Below are 17,814 nucleotides of genomic sequence, written 5' to 3'. Positions count from 1 at the left end.
GGACACAGATTGATTCCCTGTGGTCTGCTCAGGTCCCTTCATAGTCTTGTGCTGCATTGGCACACTGCACAGACTCATGATGGAACACCACATATACTACATGCTCATGAATAGAGCTCTGCAGAGATACAAAACTTTGTATCTGCATATACATCTGTATTTGCAAAAATGAGGTAGGGATATCTGCATTCACATCTGCATCCGTGCATGCGGATACCTGTTGAATATAAAACAGATATGAGTAGAGCCCTGATAACATGCAGATGTGTACCTTACGGAGCACCTTATGTAACATAAAGTTGGGGCTTCTTACATTCCCTTCCATGAACACAGGCAAAATCCTAGCTAATACTGTTGGGCTATTGTTTGTGTGATTGTTTGTTTGTTTTTTTAATTAAAGGCAACTGGGCAAATTGAAACATGTAAAACCAAATTTATGAATGAAGATACTAATGATGCCTACAGAAATGTGCACTGTAATATCATGTCCACAGACACCAACCAATGGATTCAAAAGGAAAAGGAAAAGGAAAAGGAAAAAAAGTTGTAATCAAGTGAATAAGTAGTTACATGTCTGTGTATTCTTACCTATTGGTGCCCTCTTTTGTCATTTATTTTTCTGAAGACAAAGTACCATTATGTACACTTCTAGCACAGTCTCTTTTTAAATGTAACCAGGAATAAACAACAAGCTAGACTCTCTCTCTCTCTGCCGTGGCATCCTCCTCTTTCTTTGATTTTTAAGTAAAAATGTAAAGTTGAACCCCGGGATTGGAAAATGGGTGCACCACACCTTAAAACACTGACAGCAGTGCATAAAACAAAGTAATCAAGAAAAAAAAAGTGCTATTGTGGGGACTTATGAAGGGACGTAGCATAGTGCCATTACAGGCAGTGTGAGAATCACATGAGCAGTCACACGTGTGTGGGAGTATGTCATCATTTTCGTATCTGGCAACATTTTAAGACCAGAGGTGCTTAGTTTCCAGCTATGTCAATGTGAGTTTGACATTGCCATGCTGATGGAAATTTAAAAAAATTCTGAGGGTAACCCACCGGATCTCCTGCTAGTAACATAATGCAGAAGCTCTCCACCCGTTCCTAATCATGGGCCTAGCCTCAAACAAAGCCACAGGCTTATTAATACGCTCTATATGATCATATGAAGCAAAAATGAAAAGCACTAGTTCAGCTAATTCAAATGGCTATGTGCTACTATAACCAGTGAATTGAATATATAATATTACAACACCATAGCACACTGTCTTTGCAATTCACCTAAATCTGATTGCCTAAAACGTGTATTATTTGATGCTATTTATTCTATTTTTACTCTCTGCTTAGCCCAGCACACTTTCAACTACACTTTACATTTATTTCTTAGATGTTTTGAAAAATACACAAACTTGAAGTTCAAGGAACCTGTGCAAATATTCATTAATTCACAAGACATACAGATTAAGATCAATGTCCTAAATATAACATCCTCCAAAAATGTCGCAAACGATAACTCTTCCACATGCTAATATAATCCACTTGGTCCACTTTCTCCCCCCAAAAACAACTCCTGAGTAAGTCTATGCTAAGTACAATAGATATTTACAAAGGAAAATCAGTTACATGCTTAAGAGCATCACAAAAAAGTAAAAATGTGGTATACTTTCAAAGTGAAAAAAGAACTTCCACTTCAATTCAAGAAAGAAGCCAGCAATAGTTGCAAATGCCGCAGAACTGTGTTTTAGCAAATCTGCAGCTTGGGCATCTAGATCCGATATTTGCTGTTGTGTGCTGGAGCAAAAGTGCTTGTAGTAATCGAAGATTTTGTTTTTAGTCAACTGAGATGAATGATTCTTACAATATCTGACCCGTGAAGCATAAATCTGCCAAATCTAAGCACAACCTTCGATTTATTTTGAGTATGTCTGCTATTCAACACACAGCAGCTGCTTCCAGGCCTACATAACCCAATCTAATATTTTGATTTATAATCAGTTAGGAAGTGATTGTCATGGACACTTGACTAGGAAGAAAGGAATCAAGAAAAATGGATTTAAACAAATTAGAAGAATTTGGCAGCCAAAAATGGGATGGCAAAATCCAGACTCATACCGTACAGGGTCATGTTACAAGCGAATCAGTATTGTATTGGACATGAGGACAGTCCAAGAGCCATCTGACTGATCCAGAATAGCATGGTTCTATGGTGGCTGTTGGAGACCTGACCAATTTCCTTAATTAGTAGAATGTGATTCTCCTTTTGCTTTAATGGACATGATAACTAAACCCATTAGGTAGTGTCCTCTTGCATGGAGGTGACTCTTTAGATGCCTAGGGGAGGTGGGAATGAGCAAAGACTGAGACCTATGATCTCACTCTGCAAAGCATCCACACAGCACAAGACAGGAGTCAGAATTCTGACTTCAGAGAGACTAACAGCTAATTGGACTGCATTCCTCAATTAAATGTCATGTGCATTGGGGATGTGTCTACATATGCACTAAAAGACTGGTCTAATGTAGTCATTTGTCTAGAGTACATAATATTACATATCTGACAATGCCAGCCTATCCAGGGGGGCCACTGCTTGGGTGGGAAGAGAAAGCCATAGAAGACACACACCCTAAGAATCCGGCATGTCTTTACTCAACTTAAATAGTGCCTTAAAGCTTGTACCCATGCTAGGGGTGTTTGCACCCATGCTAGGGGTACACTACATACCACCATAAGTGAGTGTGTAGCATAGACACACTCACACGATTTCCCACCAACTATAAATGTAGAGTTACAATTTTATACTTGCTCCTTCCTTGACAAACATATAGGAATTGGCTGCAGTGAGCTCACCAGCACGTTTAACCGGCTATTGATCAGATTTTCCCATGCTTTACAGGACAGAATGATCCATGTACCCCTGTTCAGGAGTCTTGAGGTCACATGTGGTCTCAGGTTGCACTTTCAATACTTCAGTTTTATATTACAATTAAGATAGGCATAAACATATGAACTCACTCTAGTTGTGTAAGCAGCTTCTGGGTCATCCTCCAATACACGAGAGAGGCCAAAATCCGAGACTTTGCACACCAGATTACTATTGATGAGAATGTTACGTGCAGCTAGGTCACGATGGACGTAACCCATATCTGACAAGTACTTCATGCCAGATGCTATCCCTCGAAGCATGCCCACAAGCTGGATGACAGTGAACTGAGCATCATGTTTCTGAAAAACACCAGGAACCCATGATTAAGAGACTGACTGTACATGTTTGCCATGCACAGATTTTCCATTGAAGTCAATAGGAGTTGTGCATGGGGAGGGCTTGCAAGATAGAGACCCAAAATAAAAACCAGTCAAGAAAATACTGAAACTAAAGCAGTACAATCTCAGAATTAACTGGAAGCAAACATAGGACAGGCTTTAATTTCAGATAAAATTTAGCAGAGCCTGTTTTTACTGCCACTTGAATTTTAAATTGCCCTTATATAAGATAGGTGCAAATGTAGGAAAAATCCACACTGTATGCCTCCACCAAGGCTAGGAATTTCAAGGAAGCCTACAGGAATTAATCACTGAACTCCTGCTGTTACATCTGTTAGGTACTTTGGAAAACCCCTGTCTAAGTGAGTGCAATAAAGTAAGTTCTATGAATAGAGAAGCAATTTTAAAAACTGCAGATGCTTATGTGACTCAGGAATTGCTAAATATCATCCAAATTGAAATCTGTTCTCCAAAATCTTCCTCAGCTCCAGAATGAAAATCACTATGTCACCATTTTTAGATTGAGAACCAATGTATTCATGCAGTCATCATTTGGCTACCAAAACAGGCAAAAGTTCTCATCTTGCAAGCTCTTGCAAATATGTTTTGCTTGTTAGAAATATTCCTTACATGTTGCTATGTGAATCGACTTATGACCAAAAATAAAGTGTACTCCATGATCAGCTGTCAAACACATTGACTCCCCACTCCTGCAGGCATATCAGTGTGTGTAGCACCTGTACCCCCATGTGCATGCTTACTACAGAAATGTGTCTCTTCACTCCCACAAGGATAAAGCGTCAGGAATCTGACTGAAAGACAGGGCTCATACGTTTTACTTTGGAGCACTGTTCTCATGGGACTATATTGGCCATGAAAACAATTAGCTGAACATATGGTAGACTTGGCATTGAAGTGGCAGTCAAATGTTTGAAAAGCCCCATGGCATTCACTTTCAGAGTGAGATTCTGAGTGACTGGAAAGTACACAATTGCACAGTTTGCAAATTATGAAACTTGTCTTAACTTTAATGACTTCATAAGTGAAAAATACAAATTTTGTTGCATAAATTAACAAACAGAAATCAATAAACAATTGCTGAAACACAGTCCACCAATGAATTGGTTAAATTACATTAAGAAATGAGCTAAGACATGATGTAATTGGCCAGATCAGGGTCTGAACAGTAGGCAGGCTCCATTATTTATTTTTTATAGTACCCCATAGGTTGTTAGCCAATGCACAGGGAACACAAAGACAGGTCTCTGCTCTGAAGAGCTCACATTATGAATCATGGACCCCTCAGGCAAATATAAAATACCCCAGAGATGGGAACAAAGACAAGTATTATTAGAAATACGAATCTACTGGTTCCCTGTTTTTATGTGGGAATCTGTATGAGCAATTTGAGCTTTTTTTTAATTTAAATGTTGTAGGGAAGACGTTTTTGGGAGGGACTGAAATGGGATGAAGATGTGATGTTGCTAAACTGTTTGGCATAAAGGGACAGCATGGAGGAAGACAGTGAAATGCACGTGAAAGAAGAGACACGGAAGTTAAAAAGGCAAGCTTTGCTGGTGGAGCAGACAACATGGATAAGAATACAGCGGCTGCAATTGGATGATGCTGGGCCCCAAAAGCAAAGAAAAGTTTAAATCTGATGTGTGGTACAAAGGGACACAAGGGAAATGGTATGACATTGTAATACATATAAAGTGATCATCATTATGAAGTCTGCATCTGAAAAAAGAGAAATAATGGATACCAATTTATGGCACTAGGCATGGTTAATATTTTTTGTGAAAATATTAGGCTAAAGAGGTATTTAGGTAGGGAATGCAAGTACCTGTGCTTTCCTGAAATGTTTCAAAACTGGTCCTGGCCAGTTCACAGTGATTCAAGGGATTAAGGAATTGAGCACACCCCTCATTTAGCTAGTACATAGGAACAGCACTACTATCTTCTTTCATTTGCAGTTTTAACTTTGTTACCTTCTGGATATGTATTGTTATGCCGTCTTTCATCACCAGACTGCATATTATGGTTTCTGACAGAACTTTGCCTCTCATTCAGGGAAAGATCTAAAACCTGCTGAAAATGAGTGGGATTTTTGCTATCAATTTCAATGGGCTGTGGATTAGGTTTTTTCGGGGATACTGTGGAACACTGACCAAATTAATAAAGAAAATGTGATCTGTTCAGTGATAAATTTATTATAGAACACCAGAGTAAAATCACTGTATTATATGTAACAAATACTTGACTCAGCGTGTATGTGTATATCAGAGCAGTCATTGGTCTTGTAGCCTTGAATGACTGAATCAGAGATAAAACTCCTGTGACCAAAGAATTTTCAAGGATGTTTATCCTTATCAAAAGTATATAATTCAGGAGAAGATTGTTAAGACAATATTTATATGCATTTTATATGATTCAGCAGACACCATAACATATATAGTATATACAGAAACAAGAGCTGATAATATATCTCCTTTTGGGGTATAATGTCTATTTCAGTGTATGAATTTGAGGGATAGTATCATTCAAGCATGACAGAACCAAAGCAAGGTTTGTAGCCAGAACTGAGGTCACCCTAGCAAATGAAAATAAAACTGGTGCTTCTCCCCAGGCGGGAGTTTACTTCTGGCACACTAATTGTTTTGCCTCGTGTAAATCTTGGTAACATGGGGAGGGTTCAGGTTTTGTTAGGCCCATTACCAGCTTTAAAAGGGAAGGAGAATAAAGTAAGCAAAACATTGCAAGAGTGTGGAAAGAGGATGTGCTAATAGAGCTTGGCAACATAAAATTTCTACACCTCATGGTGAGAGGTTATTCTTTAAACATCTTGCATTTAAATTCTTGGCTCAGCATATTAGTTTACCATTATTTGGATAATGCTTGGTATGATGTATAGGCTACCTACCAATATCAGCAAGCATCAGTGCATTAAAGCTATTAATTTAGTCCTCATAAAAACAGTTTACAGTTGTAATTGCTAGTAAATCATTCTTTTCCCACAGCTGGAATGTACTAAATAACATTTCTGCTTTTTTTCAATTAATCCCCAAACAAATCTGATTGCAAAGGGTTCACACAGAATGCTAGATTTCAATGACAACACACTCTAAAATGAAAGAAACAATGGAAGATAAAACATGGGACAAGAGTTCATGGTGATTTAAGAATAATCCAACAGCCAGGACAAATCTGATGACAGGAGAAGATCCACACTGGGTCATCAACTTTGTACTTACTCGGAGGAAGCTGTCCAAAGAACCATTCTCCATATACTCTGTAACAATCATAACTGGTTTACCTGAAAACACATTAAAAGCACCACGTAAGCATTTAAAGAGAAATACAAAATTCATAATAAATGAAAATGGTTTATGTATATTTAAGAAACTGGCTTCCAAATTCCTCTGCCTCTAAATACTAATTACTTTTAAAAATATAAATGAAGAAGAAGAAGAAGAAAAAAAGAAACACAAAGAGAGGAAGGTTCATGAGACATTTGCAACTCTGGTAAACAGTAAATGAAACTCCATTGGAAACATTCGAAATCCACCACCTTTACCAGGGCTCAGTCTAGGCCCATTTGATTTTAACATGTGCAAAAAAAGAAGATGTAAGCACTTGTATTTCTGTCTTGCATTATCACTACACTGTAGTCACACCCACTGATTGTGAACCCATAATAGGTGCTCACATGGTACTGAGTGGTAAAAAGGAACAGATATTGAAGCACACAAGAGGGATGCTCCTGAATGGGGGCACCACTAATATTTTGTTCTGTTTTCTCTTTGATAACACACTAGCTATATCTTTCCCCCTATACACTACAGGGTGGAGTCTCTGATCAGCAAAGTCATAAAGTGACAGGAGAAGGGTCATAGAGAATCCTCCCTGTGCATGGAAACTCTCAGCCAATGCACAGGTTTCTGCACCAACTCCCTTTCTACCCCTCACCCCACAGTAAGAGGAGGAAATGGGGCAAGGCAGGGTGTGAAGGCCCCAGTGGAGCTCTACTTTGATCCATCTGCCACTGATATAAATTATAGTTGTTCCCCTGTAAGTCTAATTTGCACCAGGCCTGGGTAGCTTAGGTTCAGGGCACCGCAACCAGGTCCCTGTTTTCTCTCCCTTGGCTTTGAAGTGGGCTTGCATGTGACTGAAAATCTGGCCCTATATTTTACTTTGTATTATAGCAAGGTACTCTGCAAAAAAAAAAAAAAAAGAAAGAAAAAAGAAAAGAAAGAAAAACCCCACACTCATGCTGCTGACTGCTTCCAGGGGATAACATTTTGAGTCTCTGTGCTCAACTCTAGTCTGAATTATGAGCTGGGAACCTGAAAAGCCACTAACTAATCCATTTAGCAACCCACGTAGCTTCCTAGGGGAAAATCACCCTTTCCCCTGTTCCTTAGAGTATTTTTTATAGAGCAAACGATGCAACAATCAATGCATAGATTAGACTATAATACATTAAAGAGCTTTAATTATTAACAACTGTACCACAGTGGCACATAATTTATCTAGACAATGCACTTTGTGTACAAGTTCTGAACTTGTAAAATAAGCCACTGACAACATGTGCAAAGTATTCCTTGTTCTACTCACAAAACCATTGTTAAATGATATCTTTAACACTGTTACCCTTTATACATGGTGATACAGTTTGAATCTAAGGAGCGTGACACATGAGATAAGTAACAATTACCATAAATACAGCACTAGGGTGAGCGTTTAGCAAGGTAAGTAAGCATATGACTAATTCAAAGTTTGAAAGTATTCCCCATTAGCTTCAATGAGATTATTTTGTGCTCAGGATAGACATGTGCATAAGCACCTTGCTCACCTGTGGCCTAAGCTAACCAGCGTTATGAGCAGACACCAAGTTCCTTTGTATTAAAAACCAAACAAAAGCAAGGCGATGTTTTTACTAAGCCCAGACATTCTAAAAATCACGAGTCAGGTCTCCCAAAATGCTGGGTGCGTTTTTAAAAAATAGATTATTTCTAGTTGCCTTCTGGCTTCTGAACCATTACAGCGCACACTGGTCACTCTTTCAAATTCTCTCTGGTGGAACTGCAATAGAACCTTTTTTAAACACCATGAAAGCTGAGACTCTCATCGAATCCACTGACTCCAGAAGCTGAGGTTTAAAGGAAAAACTTGAATTATCACAAGAGTTGTGACAAAAATCATGAGACTCAGCAATGCTGATGTTGCTGCGCCCAACTATAGGGGGCAGAGGTATAGCAAGAGCAAGCGAGTTGTCCAAGATCATGCTGGAAGCAAATCAAAGCTGTGTCTCCTATGTTCTAGGCTAATGCCCCAACCAAAAGTCCATCCATCCCTTCCTCATATCAGTCTATGAATGTCATTGTTTAATAATGTTTTCCAAAGTTCGATTTATCTGCTTTTCTTCCTGTGGAAAAAATGAAATTGGGCAATGTAGGTATTTAGGGAGGTGTACTGTTAAGTCCTGAAAGAAGACATGGATGTTTAAAAGCATGACAACAGCTTGCACTGTATTCCCAACCATAGAGCAGCTTCCAAGGGCTTGTTTCTCTTTGGGACTAATGTGCACTAGCATTTGTGTAGTAGCAAGTCCTTGTAGATTCTGCTTGTGCACCTTAAACCCTAGTAAAGAACTTTTAATGCAGTGCTAGTTGAAAGAACACTAAGATCAAGTGCACTAGGGAAACTTGAAGGTGCACCAGCAGGGTCTCTAAACCCAATGAATGTTTAGAAACCTCACAATGTGGGTAAGTCCTCAAGGAAGGCAATGGCTCAACCCTCAAATTGTTATCTACCACAGTTAAGTGCATGAGAATCACAAAGAGAAAGTAGCAAAAAACTTTTCACTGAATTGTTTTGTGTCCCCCCGCAGAAAACCCAATTGGCTTTTCCACAAAATTAGATTTTGTAGAAATTGTTTTAAAATGTTTGGTGGGAATAATCAAATTGAAACCAAATCAAAATATTTCATTTGGGGTCAGTTCAACAATAATCTGGGTCCTCCAGAGCCATCACAGAGGTTTGTAGGCATTATAACTTGGGGGCTTTGTACCTTTGTTCCCCTCTATGACCTGTGCTCCCTGTCCAGAATACATTGCATGCATAATGGCAATCATATGACAATGGTGCAACTAGAGCCAGATCAAGAAAGGGGCTTTAGGGGCTGAAGCCCAGGACCCTCAGCTAGAGGGAGGCCCCACGGAAAGATCTCCAGGATGCTGAAAGGCCAGATTTATTTGCAAAGCACCACTAGCATTCCAGCCCTGCCTGTTTGGGTAGGCAGTTGCGCTGCCTTTCCTCCCTGCATCCCAACTGGCCTGGAACCATGTTGCTGCGAGCACCAAGGGCAGTTCCATCCCCACACTGCCCTTGCTTGCAGGCTCTGCCACCACCGCTCTATTTGGTGGGGAGTTACAGACAATGGGAACCGTGAGGGGCAGTGACTGCAGGGCCCCATGGACCACAATGAGCCACCTGCTTCAGCCACACAAAAGGGGGGCTGCCAAAGGTAAGGGCCCTGCACACCAACACTTTGCCCTAACCTGAGCCCCCTCCAGCACCCTAGCCCCTGCTCAGAACCTGTACTTTCACCCCCTGCCTCCGCCTTTAGCCTCTTCCTGCACCCTAAGGCAATAACTCCCTCACAGAGGTCTGGACCCAACATGCCAACCCTGAGCCTGCTCCAGCACTCTAACTCCCACCCAGATCTTGCACCTCTACCCCAGTTTCCTTCAATGAGCCTGTTCCCACATTCTAAACCCCTTAGCTCCAGACTGGAGCCCCCTTCTGCACCCCAGATGACTTATCCCCACTCCCACCCCCAAAGCATCCACCCCTAGTGGGAGCCCTCACCCCTCCTGCCTCAACCCACAGCCCCCTCCCACACTCTGTGAACCCCTCATTTTAGCCCCATCCCAGAGCCTAGGGGGCCCCACAAACTTTAATCCACCCCTGAGCATAACAAGACAGAGATAATTTGTCTCCCCATATCTCTTGCAATAAAGGGTAGACAAAATCTGTGTCCCTGAAACTTTGACCTTTTACTCAATTATTCTGCAGACCTTCCAGCCTGTTGAAGAAAGAGAAGAATTCAACCTCTTCAGCAACCTTCTATTGATTGTTTGCAGTCAGGTTTTCAGGCAAGGTACAGCAAGACAAAGAGAGACTACTTATGCTAAAAGCAAATAGTGTCTGTTTCCATAAACTATCAGTAACACTTTGCTATTAGTATTTCCAATAACAACTATCCTTACAAATTCTAAAATGCAGTTTAGTATCATAAATGAGCTATCCACAAAGTTTATAGGATAATTCATGCTCTGACAAAACTGAAGTATTGTATACCTGTCAAATACTTGGTTACCATACAAATTTCTATTTAAAGATGTGTCAGAAGTCTGAGATTAGTTAGGGCAAAAAGGAAAACCTTTCAAATTATTAAAATAACATCTCCCTCTCTTATTTGTCCTCCCATATGCTGAGTGTTCTGAGTGCAGGTTTTCACCCACATTCTGTTGGAAATGTACATGTAATCAGAAACATATGCGCCAAAGAAAAGCTGTGTACTTTCAAAGGAACATTCTGCATTCATTTATCAAAAGGCAGCCATTTATACACGATAACAACTTGTGTCAACAGTGTTTCAAAAATTTATTATACTAACAGGCTACAAATTGCTGTAAATTATTAGTAAACTAAGGAGAACATGTGTGCTGGCTATTAAGACTACTGCCTATAGGGCACCCTTGAGACCAGAGTAGAAGGAAAGTTCTGAACAGAGACAAATATGAAACAGGGGAATAGTTCAGAGCTGGAACAAAGAATCAAGATCTTATTTAGCTAATGCACCTCAGCACATCTCCAGTGTATTGTAAGGCATGTTGCACCATGCTAGATTTCAAGCAGTCACTTTTAGCTATGGTAATCATTGTAAATTGCTAGGTGTTGCTTCAAAGGTTATGATCAGTACAAAAAGTCAATTCATTGCTCTAGACCATATATCAAAAGTAATTTGGTTAATGAAGAAAGGGGCGCATTGTCTCATGTTATATATGTTTATCTTATTATATATATTGGGAACGATCCCATAAATTCTCCACAAATGGACTCTTCACTGATTGTATATAAATGCTCATTCAATGCCCGAAAAGTGCCTACGACATTGTTAAGTGCTATATATCTGCTATTAAATAATGATTAGTCAGTATTACAAAATTGTAATTTAAATGTATCTGCCCAGGACAATATGTACTAATCTAGGCAGAAACAGCGTCTTCTTTAAGTATCTTAAACGACAAGTTATAAATCAAGAAAATAAGGCCTCTGGATGAATAATTGAATTGTGCGTGCACATGTGCACGTGTGTGTTCTACCACCTTGTTGACTGATTATTAATGAAAAAAACGGACTTCATTTGCCCATCAAAAAAAAAAAATCACTCCACCAGAATGGATGTGAAGTATTTTATAAGTCTTCCAAAATACTTTTAAGGTATTTATAAGCACGGAGAACTGGAAGTTTCCCAATTTATAATTTCACTGTTCTAGAACTCTGATGATTTAAAAGGAGAGAGGAGACTAAATTTTGGTTTCTCAGATTAAATGTGACCATCTATATCACACACCTTTGATGTTCAATAGCTGCTACTGAAATAGTTAATAGCCTATTGTGAATAAACCAAGAATTTAACTGACTAAAGGATTTGCAGAAACCCACTTGTATAAGAGCACAGCAAGGGCTTGCATGTTCAAAAGCTTCAGAGGTGTAGCCAAGTTAGTCTGTAACAGGAAACACTCAATAAACCACAAATAGTCAATCATAGAATCATAGAACTGGAAGAGACCTCAGAAGGTCATTAAGTCCAGCCCCCTGCTCTAGGCAGGACCAATTCCAACTAGTACCTTAAAGCACTAGGACCAATCAAGTAGCACCTTAAAGACTAACAAAATGTGTAGATGGTATCATGAACTCATGATACCATCTATACGTTTTGTTAGTCTTTAAGGTGCTACTTGACTATTTGTTGTTTTTTAAGCAAAGCAAGAGTTAGCTGTTCAAAGTGAGCATCTGCAGCACACATACAGTTAGAAACACACAAAATTGTGTGTGCAAAGAAAAAAATATTTTCAGCAATGCCGCGAGAATCTTTAGTGCAATTGATTGTAAGGTATTTTCTCTGCTCTGTCATGTGCAGAAAACTATCCTCAGTATTTCAAGAAATTTGGGGAATTCAAAATTTAACTTTATAGAGTAGCTTATTAGACATAAGCATGAGATACATGGAATTTATACAGGCAGATCTGACAGCCTTTTCAGACTTAATTATTTGTCATCTTAGGAGATAAAGCTTGTTTGACAGATCAGTCCCACCAGATATGACATTTCTAGATTACTATGAAAATTAGCTATTATATTTTACATGGTTTTACATAGTTTTATACTGTTTATTTTTAGACACTCCATTTCTCAGTTATTTGATTGCCTATGGGTTAAAGGCTACACTTATGGCAGTATTTAGAATATGTACACTGCACGCCCCACCTATCATGGGCATAAATAGTGGTGTAGATTCTGGAATGCCTTTACTTGCCTAGTGGTGAGGCAGTGCCTAGGCAAGTAAAGGCATTCCATAGCCTTTGGAACAGTGCCCTTCATGGCTCTTTTAAACACCCAAGCAGCACTCTTCGGGTAGATCTAAACTACAAAGATCTTTTGAAAGAGGATATGCAAATTTTGTGGGGATTTATATATCTTCTTCCGATTGCATTTTTGAAAGAGGATCTTTCGAAAATGAAAGTAGTCTAGATGCAGGGTTTTTTTGAAAAAAGTCCCAGCCCTTTTTCAAAAAAACCCGCTCTTCCTAAAAAAGGAAGTTTATTAAATTCTTTTGAAAAAGGATTTTTTTTTCCAAAACCCGCCCCCCGTGTCTAGATAACTTTCATTTTCAGACTGTCAGGGGAAGGCAGTGGGAGAATGCTCCATTACAAGAGACTTCCCGCTACCACCTCTTCCAGAGCCTTTCACTACTACTGTTTGTAGCCACATACCAGTGTGGATGTGGCCTACTTTCCACTGAAGAGTGTAGCCATTGCTACCAGTACACAAGGGCCTAGTTCTGAGCATGAAGCAGTGTAAATCTACTCTGCACTAAGGGTTGCATAGTGTGCTTTGATCTATCCAGCTCTGAAACAGGAGTAAGGCAAAGGACTCCAGGGAATGCTGAGTGTGCTGTAGCTTGGTCCACACAGACATGCGACAAGCTACGGAGGGGAAGATCTGCATTCCAGCTTGCCACCAACTATGTGTTTGTGTAGACAAGCCCTTTGTTCCAGTGAGTTGAGAACTTCTGGAGTTTGCCTTTACTTGTTTCAGAAACATCACCCAAGCAGTTTCGGTAACAAAAGAAAAATTTACTAAAACAAGTATACAGCCAATTGTATCATTTTACATTGGAAGAATCCCCTCCCCCGAGCTCTAAGCAAAGCTACTCACTGACAGTACAAAAGTTGCTCCTTCCTTTTATTGACTGATGTCTATGGAATGAAATAGGGAAGGGTAATGTTTCTGTACCATTTTCAGATTAAATCACAGAGTGGGTGTACACTTTACTGTTAAAATCTATAGGTTTTAAAGGGTAATTAATAGCAATCCCTTGAGGTGTTATGCCCATCAACTCCTAAAGGATTTTTCCATGAGGTGAATCTAGTATAATATTTCCAGTTACAAAAAGTGACACTGGAGTAGCTGTATTTAGTTTTAACAGCCTCAAAATGAAACCAAAATTGGTATATTTATCTGTCCCATCTTTCCTCTTTCCCCTTCATTTCTTGTTTGAAGGTCTCTGGAACGTGTCTAAAGCATGGTTTAAACACCTTCAGCAGCCACCTATGGAGATCCATATTGAATGGGCAAAGGAAGGCAGGACCAAAGCGTGTGTTCTTTGGCAAGTCAGGGAAAAGCACTCCAAGCCTTTAAAGTATAGTACAACTGAGGAGAAAGGGAACAGCAGGGCAGTGCTCACACCTGTTCCTGATTACTAAGCAACCAATCCTATCTTCCTGTCTTTATACCTCTTTGTTCTGACCTTTAGTTCAGTCAGTAACAGGAAAAAAATGTGGCTGTATCTCACCATTCCTCCTTTTTATCACTCTTTTTGACAGACACCTCCCAGAGGAAGGGATTATGGGAGAAACTCTAGCTTACGCATATCAATAGGAGTTGGGATACAGACTTCAGCCCATGTGTCCTCACCACAAACAGATGTGACACATTTGAGGGAGAAAAGGGATAGGGATCAAGTCAGCTGAAGATGATGTGAGAAGGCAGCGATTTAAAAAAAAAAAAAAAAAAAAAAAGCTTTGCAGGGCTAGTAGAGAGCTCAGAAAAGAGTGATCCTGTGCAGTAGCATCCCGCCAACCTGCTCAGCTCCTCAGAAGTTCTTTCATCTGTAAATATTTTTTAATGGCTGAAATGTGCTTCCCAGCCTTTCCCTCCCCCATACTATGTCTAGGCTGTATGACAAGTTTAGGAATGAGAGCATGGGTGTCCATCCTTCTCATTACCCCCTCACAAACATTAGAATGGCCTAAGGCTGGTTATTTTTGTTGTTATAAAACTAATGCACCAACCCAGGATTTTACCAGTTACTTATCTTGCTTAATAAAAGCAGCACTTGTATGCTTCCTTGAAAAGGGATGCTTTCCTTAGTCAGGGTCCAAACTGGTATCTAATTATTAGCACAATCTGACAAAAGAGTTTAATAAATCATAAATGTTACTGAAAAATCTATTTGTAGCCACAGATTTGGAATTTTCTGTTTGGCAACAAATGAAATAATGCTCTGATTTAAAACTCCGGGTCAAAACTTTAAACTTACAAAATTATAAACTTTCACTGTATTGACTTGGGGTGCCCAACTAATGACGTCTTTGAGAGGGGCCTCCTTTTTGTAAAGTATTAAGCACTTATCCTATGAAAATGAGTCAGAGGCTCAAATTGGGCACCAAAAAATTGAAGCACTTAAAGTCTCTTAAAAATCTTAGATGCTTAGCACTATTCCTATTAATAACTGCACAAATGTCACAAGACAGTTAATTTAGTCTATGTGAATGATAATAGCTAATGATTTAGCTTGAAAATGACACATATTACCTATGTCCAATTAGAAGACCAGGAAATCAAACTCCATAACTCCAAATCAGCAAGTGCCTATTGGCTGCTTTAAAGCAACGAGCTCTGGAGTACTAAATTGGTTAATACAATCTGTCTGTTTATAATTCAGCCACAATACCCTCCCTTTCTCCTTCCCTGCCTCCCTTTGCTGATGCACTGGCATGTGCTACCTCAATGGAAGCTTAGCTAGTGCCGTTCATCTGAGTATTTGTTTCCTGCTTCTGAGGTAATTTAATGCAATAATGAAGTAAAAGTGCATGTTTTTCATGTTAGAATTTTAAAGGAGTGAAATAGTTTGAACATAGTCTACTAAGGCTGCTGTATAAAACAATTCTGGATTTAAAATTAATCCTTTAAAAATGGTTTATAGAAACACTGTTGAGTACCCCCCACAGTTGGTGTATACTCTAAAGTTCTTACTTTTGGTGACAACTCCCTCTAGACGAATGATGTTCGGATGGTCAAACTGCCCCATGATGCTCGCCTCCCCCAAGAAATCTCTTCTCTGCTTCTCTGTGTAGCCAACCTTCAGGGTCTTGATTGCCACTGAAATTTCCTTCTTAGAAGGAAGCTTAAGGCGCCCACTGCATACTTCTCCAAATTCTCCTGGGAAGGTTGAGGGGAGAGAAAACGTGAAATCTAGTTATTTCAACCAGAACTTTAGAGAGGAGGCTTCGCCTTATAGAAAAGTCACTCAGGCTGTATCTTTAGTGCAAAAGACTGGATGTCAGGGATATGAATTCTTTCAGCTTTCAGCCAGTCACTTAATTTTTCCATGCCTCAGTTCTCCATCTGTAAAATCGGATTAACATCTCTGAGGCCTGGTCTAGACTAGGACCTTAGTCTGAAATTAGCCCTCCAAGGTAGATTTTGTAAGTGATGTGTCCACACTACCAAGCCTGTTATAAGGGGCCAAGCCTGGAATAAGGGGCCACGGAAACAGAACTCTAGATGGGCAGGGAACTGGGTTTGATGATCTCTGAAGGTCCCTTCCAGTTCTAGTATTCTGTGATTCTGTAGTCCTGATTTTCATGAGGAACACCACCATTTTTGAACTTGTAAGTCCAAAATAGCATTAGTGTAGACACTCCAGTGCTGCTAATTTGAACTAACTGGCCTCAGAGGAGCCTCCCGCAGCTCCCCAGAGTGCTTCCTATGGCTCTGAGTCTGAGGCAGGCTTCATGAATGTGTGCGCGCTACCTCAGACTACATTCAGTTTTTCCCTGTAGTAAGGATACAGAACTCTGAATTTGTAAAATCGGGTGCCCAAAAGTCGAACTTAGTAAATTTGAAGTAATCTCATAGTGTAGACATGGCCTTAGCTATTTCACAGGTCCTGGTAGCTCCAAAAACAATGCGTGGCATAGTGTTCACTTCTGATGCAAACTGATGCGATGTGGGATAGCTGGGGAGGACTAACTGAATTGGTGTAGTTTTAAGCAAAGAAGTGATGCATACACACTGATCATGAACTGACATAATTCTGACCAAAACAGAGTAAAACTGATTTCAAAGCAGTTACATTATTTCAGTGTAAGTAGTGAGATAAACCACTATAAGAAAATCTGAGTATAGGTATGTGATCCTATCTATCAAAGAAAGTTTGTATTGTACTGCCTTCCTATGCACAGGTCCTTTGTAATGTTGATCAGTGAGGATCTGATCTTGCAAGCACTCATAGTGTGACTTGCATGGACCTATGAGACTACCTTGGCAATATGAAGTGCTTTTGGAACCTAACATGGTAGACCTCTGTTCAGTGTTATGTACATGTCAGCAACAAAGGATTAATTAATAATGCAGGACCCCCTCCAAAAAATTATCTCATGTTCCAGTTTGACAAACATAAAATGCGTGGACAAATTGCAGGTTATAATCTCACTCATGCTTTACTAAAACTAAGCATCTATGTAATGAATATAGAAACCATAAAACAACTGAACCAGGACAATTTTATTACAGTGAAGAAAAGCTGCTATGGCAGCTGATTTTGACTCTCAGTGATCTAAATTCAAAATATTGTAGAGGAATATTTCATATAATATAATGAACAGTACATACAATATCAGAGTTCTAAAATAAATATTTTTATATGTACTAAAGAATATGACAAATGTAGCGAAAATGGATAAATATTAGGGATGTCAATTAATAGCAGTTACATGATTAACTAAAAAATTAATTGTAGTTATTTGTGTTGTTAAACAATAGAATGCCAATTGAAATGTATTAAATATTTAGAGGTTTTTCTACATTTTCAACTTTATCAATTTTAATTTCAACACATACTACAAATTGTATAATGCTCACTTTATATTATTTTATTATAAATATTTGCATTGTAAAAATGATAACCAAAAG

General features: G+C 39.3%; 1 protein-coding gene across 5 annotated transcripts in view; it reads right to left on the bottom strand.

Annotated features, from left to right (window-relative positions):
- EPHA3 (EPH receptor A3) overlaps window positions 1–17,814 on the bottom strand; it is a 322,951-nt gene that overhangs the window by 32,381 nt on the left and 272,756 nt on the right. For all 5 annotated transcript variants that reach the window (XM_075908777.2, XM_075908769.2, XM_075908799.2 and 2 more), the window contains 3 exons: window positions 15,874–16,059; window positions 6,513–6,574; window positions 3,010–3,219 (listed from right to left, as the gene is read on the bottom strand). In XM_075908777.2, coding sequence (XP_075764892.1) covers window positions 3,010–3,219; window positions 6,513–6,574; window positions 15,874–16,059 — 458 coding nt within the window. The remainder of the gene's footprint in view (window positions 1–3,009; window positions 3,220–6,512; window positions 6,575–15,873; window positions 16,060–17,814) is intronic.

The sequence above is a fragment of the Pelodiscus sinensis genome, chromosome 1 (assembly GCF_052426305.1).
Source record: "Pelodiscus sinensis isolate ZL-2025 chromosome 1, ASM5242630v1, whole genome shotgun sequence".
In the NCBI taxonomy this organism is placed as follows: domain Eukaryota; kingdom Metazoa; phylum Chordata; order Testudines; family Trionychidae; genus Pelodiscus; species Pelodiscus sinensis.
The sequence above is the reverse complement of the archived record's forward strand: the minus strand, read 5'-3'. Positions and strand labels throughout refer to the sequence as shown.